Consider the following 18,672-nt stretch of genomic DNA (forward strand, 5'->3'; position numbering starts at 1 on the left):
TCTATGACTTTGAAACATCACACAAGTAAGCGCAACTGATCTATTACACAAGTACCTACCTAGGTATAGACCTTGGCTGGAGGGGCTCCAAGACTTTTTGAACACTCTGTATAAAGCAACGCATGAACGGGAAACGTTTTCAAATAGTTCGTAAGAAATATCATAGAGCGCAGCGCTAGTATCATTTTCTACCGTTTTGTACCTATACCTACCAGACTGGTTCCATTACACAAGTAGGTAGACCTTTGGCTAGAGGGGCTCCAAGACTTTTTGAACACTCTGTATAAAGCAACGCATGAACGGGAAACGTTTTCAAATAGTTCGTAAGAAATATCATAGAGACGGTGAATGAAAATCTGATGGATGAAAATAGACGGTGGATGAAAATCTGATAATACTAATACAAATCGATGCCATCTTGAACTGAAGGGAAAAGTAAAGGATATTCGACTTTTCCCATGTCTGAATTGCTCCCTCTCTTTTCTCCTAATCGTTACCAAAGTCATACCCGGGTATCCTGAGATTCCTGAGCTACTAGCTACTTTGGTCTTTTCGTTCCATCAATCAATCAATCAATCAATAGGCGCTACAGCCCGGGGTGGGCCTTGGCCTCCTCAACAATGCGCCTCCATGTGATGCGGTCCTTATTTCGAGGGGCCTCTTTATCGATCTGACATAGTTGGGAATATTGGAAACGGAAGGTGGGTGATACAATTCAATTGCTAAAGAAAGACGCAAAGGTTGAGGGCTAGGGGACTTTAAACAGAGAGTAGTTCAGCGTAGTCTGGTTGGGGGGCAGAAGAGAGTAAGTCACCTAGGGAGTAGAGATGTGTAAAGAGCGAACGAGTGAGTAAAGAAAGAACTACGCTTTCCAATGGACTGCTCAGTCGATGAGTCATTGTCTGGCTGAGGGACTTTTTTTTCGAATCAGGCCCTTTAACACTTTTATGATAAGGTCGTTCGCGCCGGTTTCCGGTTAACTAAATCATAATATATGGTAGAGGTTAAGGCGTTTGAGGTAAATAAAAAGGGAGTTGACGCCTTCGGAGCTGTCATCCAGAGATGGAGGGGGGTGGAGGGAGGAGCGGACTTGATTGTGTATCTGAGGGACTTTAATCAGGGCTTTAGAAGACCAGCTTAGTCTGACTGGGTGACTTTAAACAGGGAGGATACCAGCCTGAAATTTCGCTTGCTAAAGAATTAGCAAAGGTTGAGTGCGAAGGACATCCACTCGTACAATTTTTGTAGTCAAAACCGAATGTCAGCCCAAAGCAATCACCCCAGGGCTGATTGAGAGGCGGACGAAAAACGCCGACCCCGTCTGTTACCGAAGTGATACCCGGGTGTCCTGAGCTACTTTGGTCTTTTCGTTCCACACATCAATCAATCAATCAATCAATCAATCAATCAATCAATCAATCAATCAATCAATCAATAGGCGCTACAGCCCGGGGTGGGCCTTGGCCTCCTCAACAATGCGCCTCCATGTGATACGGTCCTTGATAAGGTGAATTGTAACTGCTTTGGTCTTATCGTCCCGAAATCGAAGAGAGGAGGATAGGATAGGAGAAAGCCAGCCGTTCCGAGAACGAACCCCATCTGTTCAAGATAGAGTTTGCCCCCGGTGGAAATCAAACCCGCGACCTAGGGCTTAGAAAGCAGGTGCGCAACCTTCCTAGCTCTTTTGCCACCTGTACTAAAGCATAGGAAATCCAAGATGGCGCACCATCTAACTAACTTGATCATTCTCACGGATACAAACTGATTCTTTCACAAATACTCCAAGTATGTACCTACCTACATTCTACAATCACACAGGCTATCATAATTATAATATTGAACACATCATTAATTTGAAAATTGTCCAAATGAATCACTCTCTAAATATGAACATTACCTACTCACATAAACATATGTACATACTTTTCAGTCCTGTCCCAGCAGGATAAGCAAACATTACACTGTTAAGCATAATGGAACAACTTGTTCTAAACTGATAATTCTAAATAAAGCACGACTTATACTTGTACTTACACAGATAAATCACAAAGTAAGGACCTACCTAATGACTAGGTAAGTACTTAACCCTGTCTAAGAGGAAGGAAGATTTTTTAATGGGTATTAAAAATGTAGGTAGGTAGGTATTAGGTACTTTCATTGTTAAATACATAATAAAAAAAATTAAAAAAAAAAAAAATAGAAAGAAACACACTACCATCACGTCACGTGAGCTCACGTGACGTGATAGTAGTGTGTTTCCACCTTTATGCTTCCCTTTTGAAAATTTCATCACACGCCACTGGTCACTTTACATTTTACACTTGCGACGTCATAATTATGCAAAAAAAAAAAACCTTTCAAAACATTACATGCCCATTATAATGGTCGTTGTGACGTCAGAATATTGTGTTAAGCTACTTTCGGGAAGGGGGACCACACATTGGGACTTTCAGTGTCCGAATTTTGGGCGCCGCCATTTTGAAGCCGACTTTGTCGTCTTCACAAGAGAACGCGACTAGAGGCCATTTTGTTTTTAGGGTAACAAAAGAAGGAACAAGAGGTAGGACTTTACTGTTATAACTCCTTCAATTGTATAAATAAATAGAACAAATCAAAAGTAAGAACAAATTTGACAAAGCTTTACCAAGATATTCTCGGCCGAGCTTGGTCAAGCTTGTTCCTCTTTGGTTACCCTAAAGAAAAATGATCAGATTCGATTTTGATTGGTCGAATCTGAATCACATCCTATTGGTGCAATTTTATTTACAGTAATCGCTTTCTTGATCCAATTGAAGATCACACAAGCGATTTTTCGCAGTTTCCCTATAGTCATTGTTGCACAATAGGTATATGTTTAATGTTGATTGTTGCACAATATATGTTTAATGTTGATATATTCTTGGTAGCTCGCTCATGATACACCTATAACGCGCTATTTCATGATTTCTCGCACAATCTTTGTATTTGACCGAGCACAAGAATATCCAACTATTTGTTTCATCATCATTATCATCTTTATCAACCATTTGTGTTCCATTGTTGGACGAAGGTCTCCTCCATTTGTTTCCATACATGTCTTTCCTTTGCCTTGGATTGCCACCTGATTCCAGCCTGCAGTCCTAACAATCTCATCTCTCCATCTTGTGTTTGGCCATCTCCTTGGTCTTACTTCGTTTCTAGGAGTAGTCTAACTATTAGTTTACAGGAGGTAATATACAAGAGCATGTCTCTAGGGCTCTGGGTTCTGGCTCACAGCAGCTTCACACAATATTATTATTCTTAGACCCCACATTGGACGGCCGACTACCGGCAGAAGTGTTGGACTTGGTTGACTTCCTGCTCGCAGATCCTGTCCGTCGCGCCTTTTTCTTCTACGCCCTCGGCAGAGCTACGGAGCTTTTCCACAACTTTGGTGGATGTGGATACCTATTTACCGTAACGTGATGCTATTCCAGCACGTTTTGTGAAATCATGTTCGTACTTTGCGCAGTGTTGCCAGTGCGCTGCCGCAAGGCGCACAAAGGTTTTTGTTCCAACGTTGCCAACTGTAGATGACATGACAACAACTGCTTGGTACTTGAATACAATGCCTTTCTTAGTAGGTATACTCCGTCAGTGCTAAGGCATTTCTGGAATTCTGTCAACAAGGTGGTCTCCTTGTATTCTACATTGAAAAGATTTCAAAGCTTTTTTTCCTTTTTACTTTAAAAAGAATTGTAGAGATGGAGTAAGAACTGTTGGCTTTTTTCTTATTCCAATATTTCACCTCTAAAATTCTTTGAATGTTTGAATTGTGTTACCAAGTGTACTGTGTACTAAGTTAACAAGTAAGTAGGTACTTCTTCCATTGATCCTAAATCTAGACCGATCTCGAGATACGATCAATTTTCCGTGGCGTAAAAAACAAAAGATCACCCACTGGTCTAATCTTAATAGCTCTATTAATCTACAATACAAGTTTTATAGTTTTGTTATTGAGGAAATATGAAATGTGTTGATACAGACACCACCTGTTGATTTGTTGATTTAGTATAATCATCACTAATCGATATTTTGAGATGAAATCAGGGCGTATTTAGGGCGGGGCCGCCCCCCTCGGCCCCAGGGCCTTTATTTGTCTAATTTCCTGTAGTCCAGACTCAGAAAATTTGGAGCATCCACAACGGTAAATCAATGGTTGGACACTTGCCCCCCCGTCAATAAAATCTTCCATACCCAGAGAAGAAAACTAGGGTGCTGGAAGCCCAATTTATTGACTGGGTTCGGGAACTCTAACATTGAACTCTATATCGGGAAGCTCGACACTATAATAATGTAGCATTCCAATCCAACAACCTAAATCAGGGAAAGTAGCCCAATAATAGAGTTTTTCCACCCTCACCTGTGGCACCCTCTTTTACTAATTCTATGACTTTGAAACATCACCCAAGTAAGCGCAACTGATCTATTATTATAGGTACTTATACCTAGGATAGGTAGGTATAACTAAGACTTTTATTGTTCCACAGCATGACTTCTAAAAATTTTGTTATGCCACTATAAGTATTAAGTAAGTAGGTTTATAGCTAGGTAGGTAGGTGTATACCTACCTACTTGTATAGTATGAAGGTAGGTACTTGTTTCTAATCTGTTATCGAAAATATTTACCAATCCGTTCCATTTTGTTCGTGAGGGTCAAATCTGACGTAAACAAAGTTACTGTTCTTGATACATAAACAGATTGACAGCAGTTCTTCATAAGGAAGGACCCGGGATCGATTTCCACAGGTGGCAAAACGGGCGAAGAAGATGAAGGAGAGGGAACTGTAACTGCTAAGGCCTTATCGTTCCGAAATCGAAGATCAAAGGAGGACAGGATATAGGAGAAAGCCAGCCGTTCTGAGAACGAAGGCCGTTCGGGCGGAAATAGAAAACACAAACTAGCGCTTACAAGACAGACGCGCTACCTCCCAAGCCAATACTTTTTTTTAATCACCCACTTGAGTTTAATTACTTGAATACCTAAGTGGCTGATAAAATTTAGCGGCTAATAGACAAGGAAGAAGATTTCTCAAGTTGTAGGTACGTAAGTACGTTGGTTGTAGGTACCTAGTGCCGGTAAGTAGTACCTACGTTAGTCAGATTAGAAATCATGTGGTTAAAACATGGTTCGTTGAATAATTGGCGATAATGGGTTGAGGGTATCGCAAAGGTCAATGGCGAATTTCACGTAAAAAAATAATTAGGAATTCAAATAGGGGAACTCGGGACAAAACGGTACATCGGGGCAAAACGATCACCCGCTCTTTTTAGAAGCTAGGAAGTGCTGAGCTCTCTTGGATGTACTAGGAACTATTCCTGCAAGTGTTATCTTTGTTTTGATCCTTGGTTGATTCTTTTATCTTTTGTTTTCGAAGAGTACGGAGGTTTTTCGATTTCATGAGTGCTTGATGCAATTTCAAGAGTGCTTGATGGAATGCCTGACACTTTGGGGCGAAATGGTTTTACACCGTCTGGGGGCAGAATGGTACCCTATACCCTAATGAGAGAATGGTGCCCCAGGGTCCATTCTACCCCAAGGTATTTTGTGGGTATAAGGTATAGGACCATTTCGCCCCAGCCTTGAGTCAAAACGGTCTTTTTTGGTACCCTCATAAAAATATTTTATTTTTTTTTCATTTATACATATATCATTCTTGTCTGATCTAATTTGTAGCTAAAATTATGCTTTACTTTGTTACAAAATTACACATCTGTGTGACTTTTATTTTTTTTAGTTAGGACCTCATAAGCACCAGAGGTGCCATTTTGCCCCGTGTTCCCCTACTCGTAGTCCATAGGATCACATTTTTTTAATACCTTGCTTAATAACGCCCTATGCCCTGCTTAATGCCCTAACGCACAACAAAGAAATGAGCAAAATAGAGGTAATTATTCAGAAGCCACGACAATGAAAAAGAAAGCTCCTTTTTGCGCTTCACCTAACCCTATAATAACACTGGTCACTGCTCATTTGTGACAGATCCCTACTCGTAGTCCATAGGATCACATTTTTTTAATACCTTCCTTAATAACGCCCTATGCCCTGCTTAATGCCCTAACGCACAACAAAGAAATGAGCAAAATAGAGGTAATTATTTAGAAGCCACGACAATGAAAAAGAAAGCTCCTTTTTGCGCTTCACCTAACCCTATAATAACACTGGTCACTGCTCATTTGTGACAGATCCTTTTCGCAATTTCTCATTGTCGTGGCTTCTGAACTATTACCGTTACCAAAATAGAAACCATCTCACTCACCTCGGATGGACACCTCAGCCGTCTCTCCAATATACATGGGAACCGTCGCCGTGACAGCGCCAATGACGGCGCCCCCCAGCAGTCTTGCCGCGTACAACCAATACACATGATTGGCAAACAGTATCATCACCCAGCTCAGAATAGTCGGAACCGAACGGCGCCCCCCAGCAGTCTTGCCGCGTACAACCAATACACATGATTGGCAAACAGTATCATCACCCAGCTCAGAATAGTCGGAACCGCCAGAAACGCCACGGTCGGCTTGCGGCCAAACAGATCTGCCGCCTTGCCGCCCGGGACGGAGCCAAAGCAGGCGCCTATCGCGATGAGAGACCCCACCCAGGACCCCTCGTCCTTCGTGATGGTGAGCCAGTGATGATTCAGCGCGGTGGAAGAGTTGACGAAAGCGGTGGCGTTGGTGAATTCGATGGACTCGTTGAAGGTGGTGTTGGAGAGGGCAGCTTGGAGGGGGAGGGGGTTTTCTGGTTCGAGAAGGAGGGGAAGGACAGGGGAGGTCCAGGCCAAGATGGTGCCTACGGCGAAGTTACCGATGGTGGCTGTGGGGGAGAGAAGTGGGAAGATATTAGTGTGAATATTTATGAGGCTAAAGGTGTGTCCAAACATAGTCGACCGGCCGTCGATCGACGAGAAAAATCTATGTTGTCGAGGCAGTGTGAACGTGTCATTTGACGTTGATCAATTGTCGGTCCACTATGTGAGGACACACCTTAACGTTTTGAGAAACCACCTAGACAAAGTGACAAGATTTATGGACAGGAGGTAATAACCTCTATATCCGAGTATTACACTAGGCTTGCAGACTGGAGGTCCCGAGTTCGATTCCCAGTAGAGACGAAGCTCTATCGGCTCTGATGTGCTTGAAATACGCGGCGCACTCAGCCTCAAGTCTCTCAGGTCCTTTGAAGACAGAAGTCGGAAGCTTTTTCCACCACACAAGTTTCGACTGTCTGTCAAACCCAGATCTAGGTCTGACAGACGGTTTGAGCGTGGTGGGCATAAGACCTCCCTGATGGTAAACTATCTTGAAGGTCCACAGTGAAAGAAAAGATTAGTGGTTGGGTGGAAGAGCTTCTCCAGGAGAACCCTGCCCTCTTAAAGCCATAATCATGGGGGGGGGAACAGTCATTCAGTCAAACATTATTATCCGCCCACTATAATAATAATAATAATATGATAATAATAATAATAGACTCTTGAGTGGAAGGCAACCACTAGGCGAGGTTAACGCCTTAGGCGTTCTCTACCACCTAACCCTTAGAGCTCCATTATTATGTGGTCAAATTCTCAAATAAATGAGGATAAAATCCCATACCTCGGCTGGGATCGAACCCACGCCCTCCTGATTACCAGGCGAGCGTCTTGACCACTACGCCACCGAGGCAGGCAGGGAGATAATACGTTTTATTGTCTACATATTGGGTATTGATATTTTTGGATGTGTCTTTTTCTGTGGGGGTAAAAGGACTGTTCACACCGTTCAGTCTTATCTCAGCAGTAACCATCTTTGAGGGCCTGTGTTTTTTTTGCTAGCTAGATCCAATTTAAGGATAAGCTAGGAATTTATTTCTAGTTTTCAAACAACACATTCCTGGATATGTAACTTTTCTGCGGGAATAAAACTTTTGGGGATCGAGGACCAATATAATGAATTTGCAATTTCGATTTTCGTGATTCGTGGCTAATGGTCTTGTGATGAAAAATCATTTTCCACAGGTGTTCTAAGTTACCCCACGCTTTCCTACTTCTGATTTTTCGGGAAACAATCATCACCAGTGCCTACCTCACAGGTTACCTATTACCTTGTGATATAATTTCTAAATCCTCGAGATTTTGTGACACAAACACCTTGACTAGTCCCCTTTCTTACGTCATTACTGGATCTTGGAATATTAAACAAGGTATATTCTATTCTATTCTATTCTATTCTATTCTTTTCTATGTGACGGGGGTTATAACCCGTTCGTAAACTACCTGCCTACTCACCTTGACCTCACCCAGTCTGAGTGGGGCCGGGGGAAGTCAGCAACATGCGATTGCCCAGATGCTCACCCATCCGGACACAAACCAAGCTTTAAAGCTTCTTAACTTCTGTGATCCATTTTTTTTATTATTTAAAGATGAGTGTTCCACCGCCGTTTTTATTTCGTAGCAATGAAACAACTGCTACATAAGACGCATGTGGCCTGTGTCGCAGCATGCCCATCCCGCAGTATGCCTCTCATCAGATGGGCGAGAAGAGACACAATACTTCCCATTTAGGTGCTGGGTCAACCCGAGAACCCACGACAGTGAAAAATAAAGCTCCTTTGTGCCAGCCTAGTTAGCTTAGTTGGTAGTGCGTCTGCCTTGTAAGCGCTAGGCCGCGGGTTCGATTCCCGCCCGGGGCGGGTTTTATCCTGATGGGATAATGTTCGTTCTCGGAACGGCTGGCTTTCTCCTATCCTGTCTTCCTTCTCTCTTCGATTTCAAAGACCATAGCAGTTACAGTTCCCTTTGTCAAACCTCTTAAAAAAAAAAAAAAAAGATTTTGTTTCGGATTGATATTATGGTCTTGAAGATGCTTCACTGCAACATGGTTATTGTTTTAAGGTAGAAACACACTTCCATCACATCACGTAACGTGAGCTCATTCCTATATAATATTGCAGGTAATCTCGTTCAGGACGGCTAGACTACTATCACGTCACGTGACACCTGACTTGATGATAGTGTGTTTCTAACTTTCTGCCTCTAGTGTAAAAGGACCTTTAGATACTGACTAATCAGGAGAACAGTTTTTGTGAATCCAAAGCTGTGTCCACACATAGTCGACGGAAATTGTACACTGCCTCGACAACATAGATTCACCTTGTCGATCGACGGCATCCACTATGTATGGACACAGCTTTAGAGAACCAGACTAGTCATTTATATTCCAATCCACAAGCAGACTGGAACTTGGATGATCGGCTTTTAAACTCGGACGTTCAGAGAAAAAGGGCAATTTCAAATGTAAACTGCAAAATGTATTTTTTCCAAAACGCATTTTGCAGTGTGCTACATCATAATGTATTTTTCAGTGTGCTAGATTTTGCAGTCTAGATGTGAAATAGCCCTTTTTCTCGACCTTTGAAAGTCCAAGGTTTAAAGCCGATCATACAGGTTCCAGTCTGCTTGTGGACCGGCCCTTGTGAAATGGCCCTTAAACGAAGTTAAGTCATCCTAAAACGGTTGATGAACGTCTACTTACCGCTGAGAGCAGCCACATACTGGCGGAACTTTCGGCCCTCCGGTCGTTTCGGCTTACTCTGCGAGCGTTTGGGAACGTACGACTCCCTCCGCGACTGTCTGGGTTCCATCTGGTACAGCGACAAATTGCTCCCAATCATCTTGGCGGCCGGTTGTTCGCTCGGGGAGAATTAACCAATCAGAAATTGATGAAGGAGAACCGGTTTCGGGAAGGGGATTTGGTTAGCCAATAGGAGTGTCTCACAGCGGAGAGCGGAGATTGGTAATCCAGTCAGCGATGACGAAGTACAAAGTTCACTCTCACTTTTTCTCACTTGTTATTTAACGGGAGCATTTAATTGCAAGTATAAATCATTTAATTACAATTATGATCCACCGAACGATCTTCAGCGATCTATTTTGGAATCGGTTTTAGCAAACCGCGATTAATTAGGGGGAGTGATTGTGCAACAATGACGTGAATTAGGTTAGCGCGTCACGACGGGAACTGGTTCAATGTACGAGCGCGACGGGGTGCCATAATCCACCGAAAGATCTTCAGCGATCTAGTTTGGAATCGGTTCTAGCAAACCGCGATTAATTAGGGGGGGAGTGATTGTGCAACAATGACGTGAATTAGGTTAGCGCGTCACGACGGGAACTGGTTCAATGTACGAGCGCGACGGGGTGCCATTTTGTGGCGCAAAATCTGTGCGCTAATAATGGAATCTTTCGGAATTATTTTGGCGCGAAAGAGAATTTGCCGCAAACAAAAGCTTTGCGACGAGGTCGCTTGGTAGGTTAAAACATTTTTAATGGATTACACAAATGTGACTTTTAGATAAAGTTACCTTGGAAAATATTAGAAAAATATGAAAAGATTGAATAAATAATTTGATGAGGTCGAAATATAAAAACGAAACAATACAAATCCTAAAGTTTAGCGACTCCGAGTTAAGGATCGAATCAAACACAAATGTTCACTTGGATTAATTTATTTTACTTTTAGATAAAGTTATCTTGGAAAATATTAGGAAAATATGAAAAGATTAAATAAATAATTTGATAAGGTCGAAAAATAAAAACGAAACAATACAAATCCTAAAGTTTAGCGACTCCGAGTTAAGGATCGAATCAAACACAAATGTTCACTTGGATTAATTTATTTAAAAAATAATTATTTCACTTCCTCCGAATCACTACTTTTGTCAGTTAAATAAAATAAATAAGGGTTAATTGACAGGCACTCCACACTGCTTCCTCCTTTTCAAGTCTGGAAATAAAGAAACGGGTAATTTTTATTGGGTGAATTCAAGGGTTAAATAATTTTCAATTTTTAACTTCAATATCCATCCCAACATTTCAATGAAATCTTTCTTCATGACTTTTGATTTAGGATGATTTAGGTGAGTCGGTAGTTGGTTTATTAATTTTTATTGGGTGAATTCAAGGGTTAAATAATTTTCAATTTTTGAACTTCAATATCCATCCCAACATTTCAATGAAATCTTTCTTCATGACTTTTGATTTAGGATGATTTAGGTGAGTCGGTAGTTGGTTTACTTTCTTTGGTTGGGCCATCTAATTTATGTTTGTTTAATATAAATCGTTTCATTATTCGTATGTATAGGTATAATAAAAATGTAAAAATCATTGCCGTTTCAACAACACCGACACAATTTCAAGATATTTGCACACATATTTTGTAGGGTAAGTTTGGTTATTTGGTCATTCAATGATTTTAATCCTTTCTATTACAACAGCTACTAGGTTTCATTATTCGTATGTATAGGTATAATAAAAAAGTAAAAATCATTGCCGTTTCAACAACACCGACACAATGTCAAGATATTTGCACACATATTTTGTAGGGTAAGTTTGGTTATTTGGTCATTCAATGATTTTAATCCTTTCTATTACAACAGCTACTATCATGATGCTGAGGGTGATGATTGCAGGGTAATACTTTCTTTTTGAAAAATCGATTCATAATACATTTCCGTATGTAATAAAAAAGTAGAAGTGTAAGAAAAACCATGTTTCTCGAACACGAAATAACAAATTTAACACATTTATAGCACTTCTTTCAATGCACTCACTCTGGAAATGAACAGATAGGTGGTTTTATTTTTTAATTCAATTTTTAAAAAATCAATAACACTTCAATAAATGTTAATGAAAAAAAAATATCAATAATTAATTATTTTGGTTTCCCAACGTTTCAACGAAACAGTTTCTGGTAATTTTCCTTTTTTTATTAGAATGACTTTATTTAGACTTTATTTTATTTTAGTTTAGTGTCTAGTGTCTCATTTTATTACCAGAAGTCAAACTAGTGTCTGGCCAAACAATAACCCCTCGTCTGTCATTCTAATAAAAAAAGGAAAATTACCAGAAACTGTTTCGTTGAAACGTTGGGAAACCAAAATAATTAATTATTGATATTTTTTTTCATCAACATTACTATCGGCTCTGTGCTTGAAATACGCGGCGCACTCAGCCTCAAGTCTCTCAGGTGGTTTGAAGACAGAAGTCGGAAGCTTTTTCCACCACACAAGTTTCGACTGTCTTTCAAACCTAGATCTAGGTCTGACAGACGGTTTGAGCGTGGTGGGCATAAGACCTCCCTGGTAAACTATCTTAAAGGTCCACAGTGAAAGAAAAGATTAGTGGTTGGGTGGAAGAGCTTCTCCAGGAGAACCCTGCCCTCTTAAAGCCATAATCATGGGGGGGGAACAGTCATTCAGTCAAACATTATTATCCGCCCACTATAATAATAATAATAGACTCTTGAGTGGAAGGCAACCACTAGGCGAGGTTAACGCCTTAGGCGTTCTCTACCACCTAACACTCAGTACTAATCACCAAACAAAATTCCGTGCCATAAAGCTAATGTTACACCAAGCGCGCATCGTTTGCAAACAGTGTTTGCAAACGTTTGCAATCATTTTCCCACAAACATTGGCTTGCAAAGAGCGTTCGTGTGTGCGCGAAGTTGATCAGGCATTCAGGCTGCTGTCGGTTTTTCTACAAAAGCTAAAGGTAATGTTACACCAAGCGCGCATTGTTTGCAAACAATGCTCGCTTGGTGTAACCTTACCTTTAGGGACATTAAATTTGAAGCCTTGGATAATTTTCCATGTTTCCTTTGTCAACAAGAATACCTAAATGCCAGCCTTGAGCCTAGTTAGCTTAGTTGGTAGTGCGTCTGCCTTGTAAGCGCTAGGCCGCGGGTTCGATTCCCGCCCGGGGCGGATTTTATCCTGATGGGATAATGTTCGTTCTCGGAACGGCTGGCTTTCTCCTATCCTGTATTCCTTCTCTCTTCGATTTCGGGACGATAAGACCATAGCAGTTACAGTTCCCTCTGTCAAACCTCTTTAAAAAAAAAGAATACCTAAGAGTATGTACGTATAACGTATACTTATACTTACTAATTTGGAATTTTACTCATCATCGCCAACAATATCAAGCAAATCCAGATAAACACAGCACAGGAAAACGTATAAAAAGATCAAGAATTGAATCATGACTAATATTCAAACTATCGAGACAAACTGTCGAAGCACAAGGGAAAAAACTACAAAATTACAAAACTATCTCACCAAATAAAGTTAGTTCCAAAAAGTGAAGTTATAGTTCCAAAAAATTATCTCCAAATAAAATTTCTTTCTAACCGGCACGATTTTTCGGTTGACCGCTAGTCAAAAAAATCGTCCGCTAAATGAGAAAACAAACGAAGATTTTTGAGGTTAAAAAAAAAAAAAATCCAAGATGGCGTCCATGGCATGGCAGGTAGCTCTCTGTACAGCGTAATGGATTTTCTTATCATCTCCAGATAAGAGCGGAGCACCGAGGTTCAAAGTCGATTACATCAGGGCCGGATTAAGCAGTGAGGGCGGACCGAGTGCGGAATATTGTGACTCTGATAAGCCGCGCCGGCCCGATAAGAAATCCGTGGAATTTGGATACTCAAGTGAGGAGGACTTTGGTGAGTGACACATTTTTTTTTCTTTTAGGGATGATTAATGTTTTTGTTTTTCTTTGATTAGTGACGCATCCAAGACGAGATAGCCCTGTCTTGTTAATCTCGTCTCGTATTTTTACGTGAAAATCTCTCTCTCTTTTATTTTTAAACGTACCTATTTTGAAAGGTCCTTTCTCGAGATGGGTTCTCCAGAAGAAACTGTTTTGGGGGGTTTTGCCGCACTTGACGTTCGATGGAGAACTTTATCGGTGACCTCTCAAGATATTTGGACCAGGGTAGCTCGACTTCTAAACGTCACAGTGCGTTCTGCAATCAGAAAGATGTGAAAAAAAAAAAGAATTAAAATCCTGTTTTTAATTTTCTATTCATCAGGGGAATCGACATATACATTTTTACTTTTTTTTTTAACTATCGGGGGAATAGAAGCATACCCTTGAGGCTTCAAAATTTGCAATCGGGGAATCGGTATGAAATCGGGGGAATCGACAATCGCCCATCTGACTCAATAATTTCCCGGGACTATTAATTTCCAATTACCTACGTGACAAGTCAAGTGTAGATGACGTCACAGGTCACGTGTTGTAGTAGGTGACGTCACAGATGACGTGTTTGTAGTAGGTGACGTCACAGATCACGTGTTTATGTCGCTATAGCTGAAAACCGCCAAAAAAAGGTCAAAATCTGTCCAGAAGCGGTCAAAATACCGCCAAGCGCAGCATCCATCTCAACCAAACGTTTTGTGTTGCATCCTTGTCACATTTGTGAACTACATACCAAAATTCAAGTCTCTAGCTTGTACCGTTCCCGAGATATTGTTAAATTACAACGAAAACCGCCATAAAGCGGTAAAATGCCGCCAACCGTTGCACCGATCTTAACCAAAAGTTTCTTGTCGCATCCTTGTCACATTTGACATCTACATACCAACCGGAGCACCGAGGTTCAAAGTCGATTACATCAGGGCCGGATTAAGCAGTGAGGGCGGACCGAGTGTGGAATATTGTGATTCTGATAAGCCGCGCCGGGCCGATAAGAAATCCGTGGAATTTGGATATTCAAGTGAGGAGGACTTTGGTGAGTGACACATTTTTTTTTTCTTTTAGGGATGATTAATGTTTTTGTTTTTCTTTGATTAGTGACGCATGCAAGACGAGATAGCCCTATCTTGTTATTCTCGTCTCGTATTTGTACGTGAAAATCTCTCTCTCTCTCTCTCTCTCTCTCTCTCTCTCTCTCTCAGCAACTTATCGGTGTGTTGAAACAGCATGTGACCAAAGTGAGGCGTACAGTGGCACTTGGACCCGCCAAAAATAAACGATAAAACCCTGAGGTTCAATTCTAAATGCAAAACAAGCAAAAATCGGTTTCCGAAATTTCCAGAGGGAAAGGATTCCAGAACGTTATTGAAAGAATATGTAGGTCCTATATACCTTAAAAGAAAAAGGTGTTTCAAAAATTACACACAAAAAATAATGAAATCTCTCCCACAAAAACTCTTAGCTGTGTAGAAGTGTTGAAAGATAGTCGCCAAGTAGGTATCTTAGAGAAAAGCAAGAAATCTCTTTTGGGTTGTGCGTTATGCGTCTTGGTGACTTTTTTACAAAACTTTTTAGGTACCTACTTTTTATTTACAATTTACAATAATTTTTCCTATAGCTTCCATTCTTATCTTCCATCACGTTTTCCAGAAAAGTGCCGCCTGGATTCTTTAAAAAAAAAAAAAAAAAAAAAAGGGAAACTCTTTGAAAAAAAAAATCACGCCATACATACACGCTACGCCACTGCGATCGGGGGAATCGACAATCGCCCATCCGACTCAATAATTTCCCGGAACTATTAATTTCCAATTACGTGACAAGTCACGTGTAGATGACGTCACAGGTCACGTGTTGTAGTAGGTGACGTCACAGATGACGTGTTTGTAGTAGGTGACGTCACAGATCACGTGTTTGATTCTTTAAAATCGTCGCCAAGATTCTTTGTGACTTGGTATTCTTCCCCATGGTCTTTTCCTCTTTTCAGTCTGGAAAACATAATCTCGCGTCTAATTTGCCAAGTTCTCTTCGGTACCCAAAAATGAGGGACTGTAGATGTAGATGTTATGTTTTAAGTTATAACGAAAAATAAGACCAATCAAATAATGATGTACAAGGAAGGACCGTCTCAGATTGCAAGTGTAGACGTGCGACTTTTAGTAACACATCGACGCAACCAATGTGAGACAATCCCAACAACAAGACTTGGCAAGGATCTTTTCAATACAAACATGGTTTGTTTCGGATATGTGTTTTGATGCAACCGATTTCTTACCACTTAATGATCCATTAAGTAATAACAGTTAGGTAATTAGGGCATTGGACTATTTGAACCATTTTAGAACACTAGAAAGACCATAGGGAAGATGTATCAAGTCATTAAGTGATTTCCTAAACAATCTGAACATTGATTGTGTAAAAATAGAGTTGAGAATAGGGACATGTTGGAAATGTGTGTATTGTGTTCATAGTTTTCCATTATCCTATGTGCTATCTTATACAGGAAGATTAGCTAATATTGCTGTCATTTACGTGTAGTTCTGGATGTTTTTGTTGTTGTTGTTGTTGTTGTTGTTGTTGTTGTTGGTGTTGGTGTTGCTGCTGTTGTATCTAATATCTACGGTATGTTCTTCTCTGAGATCCAAGTCCAGGAATAAGGCAACATCTTTTGGTTTATCCCAAAGGTCTCGTACTGTCAATGTAGTTGAGTTGTTGAGTTGTATATACGATGTAGAGTTGGTGAAACTATGTTATCGAGGCAATGTGGACGGTGCAGTATTAAGGTGTGTCCACTTCGACGTTGTTGTTGTTGGTGTTGTTGTTGTTGGTGTTGTTGTTGTTGGTGTTGTTGTTGTTGGCCCTAAAAGTAGAGATCAGCCTGGTTAGTTTGCACTGGGTAGCGCGTAGCGCGCCCAACTTGTGAGCGCTAAGTCGCGGGTTTTATCGTAAACGGAAAAACGGATAGGGCTCTTTCTCGGGACGAACGATTCGCTTTCTTCTATCTTGTTCTTCTCCACTCTTCAATTTCGGGATGATAAGAACTTAGCAGTTAGGTACAATTCTCTTCATCAATCTTCTTATTAGTGTGGAGAATACTTATGTGCTGTCAACCCATGTGCTGGCAGGTCAGTAGGTACGTCAGTAATTGAGTTGAAATCATGATCTACTTACTATTTTTCCACTCAAAATACCATTTGTTATGCCATTTGCTATTTCATAAATAAATGAAGGCACAATAAATTTTGCCAATGTAGGTTACAATATTATTAGAAATAACGATTAGGTAATAATATTGAAACGAATATGACATTAGAAATAAAACTAGTTTCACAATGGGAGATAAAGGCGTATTTGTAACACATCTCCATCCAATATACATAATACTTACAGGTACCTGTGTCAGAGATATCAACTTAATTACCTATGTACATAAGTTTTGTTGAAATACATATGTATGTAAGGATATAACTTGCTCGTCAGTAATTGAGTTGAAATCATGATCTACTTACTATTTTTTCCACTCAAAATGCCATTTGTTATGCCATTTGCTATTTCATAAATAAATGAAGGCACAATAAATTTTGCCAATGTAGGTTACAATATTTTAATAGAAATAACGATTAGGTAATCGTATTGAAACGGATATGACATTAGAAATAAAACTAGTTTCACAATAGGAGACAAAGGTGTATTTGTAACACAACTCCATCCAATATACATGATACACAGGTACCTGTGTCAGAGATATCAACTTAATTACCTATGTACATAAGTTTTGTTGAAATACATATGTATGTAAGGATATAACTTGCATTGTCATAAGAGTATCTAAATAAATAACAAGAGGTATCATGCATAATGTTTGCAATAGCTAATAGGTTTCATTCTCCTTGTATCATACAGTCATAATGTATACAGGGTGGTCTAACACATTCTCCTTCTGTCATTAAGTCATAATGTATACAGGGTGTTCCGACGTCAACGTACCACACTAAAACGGGGAGATTAATGGCCAATAACACAATCAGAGTTTCCTTATATTAACCAAGTGTTTCCTTCCCTAAACCAAGTCCGAAGTTGAGGACAAAAGTACAAGATAGCATCAATAGGGGAAAATGATTTGTTTTAGCAAGTGTTGTGTACACCCTTGAAAGTTCTAACTTTTTAATATTGTTCACAAGATAGGAGGAAGCCAGCCGTTCCGAGCACAAATTCTGTTCGAGATAAAATTCACCACGGGTGAGAATCAAACCACAACCTAGCGCTTGCAAGGCAAGATATACGATGTAGAGTTGGTGAAACTATGTTATCGAGGCAATGTGGACGGTGCAGTATTAAGGTGTGTCCACTTCGACGGCCGGTCGGTTATGTCTGGACACACCTTAATATCACCTTAAGACCTTAAGCGACGTCTCTGATAGTTTCCCATACCGGTATCTTGTTTCAGAGAACGTACTCACATCCACTATTATAGCTACACAGAGTACACAGTCTTATAGTATTTCTACAGTTTACCTACTCTATCTCTGCAGACACCTACTCTTGAGATATATGCTTCATTCCTAGCTACCTTGCTCATTGTAACAAGATGTATAACTTTGAAATCATCAAGGTCGAACTTGCATCGCTGTTAAAGTGCATAATAACTTATTTGCTGAGTGTTGCGTGCTGCGTTTTGAATGATAATTGAATCTTGGTAGGATGTGTGAGTGAATAATAGGCATTGTTTCAGGGAACAGTATGGTGGAATCACTTTTTTATGTGTGTAAGACCAGCTTCTCACTACTGTAAAAATTTGGTTAAAAAAATCAGACCGACTTTTCTACCGAACTTGAGGGATTTTTTTTCGATTATCTCGGGATATTCTTAAAATGTTTACAAATTTGCTATTGGATAATGGATATGATTCGATTTTTCTTTCTTTATTCTGGTTGGTTAGGATCCTTATTGTAATAGAAAAGGATGTGATATTCACACCAGAATTTTTTTCCCCCCATTTTTTTAGGTACGGTAACTTTTTCTCCCTCACCGTATCTCCAAAAACAGAAATTTTATATGAAACCCGAAGTTTTTTTAACAGAGGCCGGGGTACATTTTTTGGGTACAATATTGTGCAGGTTATCTGGTTGGGCAGATCTTTTTG

At 40.2% G+C, this 18,672-nt stretch overlaps 1 protein-coding gene and 1 long non-coding RNA gene across 2 annotated transcripts; both read right to left on the bottom strand.

The window, feature by feature from the left end:
* Positions 1-6,413: 6,413 nt before the first annotated feature.
* Positions 6,414-10,014, bottom strand: LOC103513986 (facilitated trehalose transporter Tret1-like). Its single transcript, XM_017446030.2, has 2 exons — positions 9,529-10,014; positions 6,414-6,835 (listed from the first exon to the last, which is right to left on the bottom strand). The coding sequence occupies exons 1-2, from the start codon at positions 9,665-9,667 to the stop codon at positions 6,414-6,416; spliced, it is 561 nt and encodes a 186-aa protein (XP_017301519.1). The 5' UTR covers positions 9,668-10,014.
* A 560-nt stretch (positions 10,015-10,574) lies between these two features.
* LOC113469397 lies at positions 10,575-13,249 on the bottom strand. Its single transcript, XR_003392832.1, has 2 exons — positions 12,941-13,249; positions 10,575-10,779 (listed from the first exon to the last, which is right to left on the bottom strand). It is a non-coding gene; the product is annotated as an uncharacterized LOC113469397 (long non-coding RNA).
* Positions 13,250-18,672: the final 5,423 nt, after the last annotated feature.

The sequence above is a fragment of the Diaphorina citri genome, unplaced genomic scaffold, assembly GCF_000475195.1.
Source record: "Diaphorina citri unplaced genomic scaffold, Diaci psyllid genome assembly version 1.1 scaffold1059, whole genome shotgun sequence".
In the NCBI taxonomy this organism is placed as follows: Eukaryota; Metazoa; Arthropoda; class Insecta; order Hemiptera; family Psyllidae; genus Diaphorina; species Diaphorina citri.

Excerpts from the sequence above, each read along its gene's own strand:
- LOC103513986 (XM_017446030.2), bottom strand. The coding sequence starts at position 9,667 with ATGATTGGGAGCAATTTGTCGCTGTACCAGATGGAACCCAGACAGTCG. Across the intron at positions 6,836-9,528 it reads GTATGTGGCTGCTCTCAGCG|CCACCATCGGTAACTTCGCC; the intron begins GTAAGTAGACGT and ends TCTCCCCCACAG.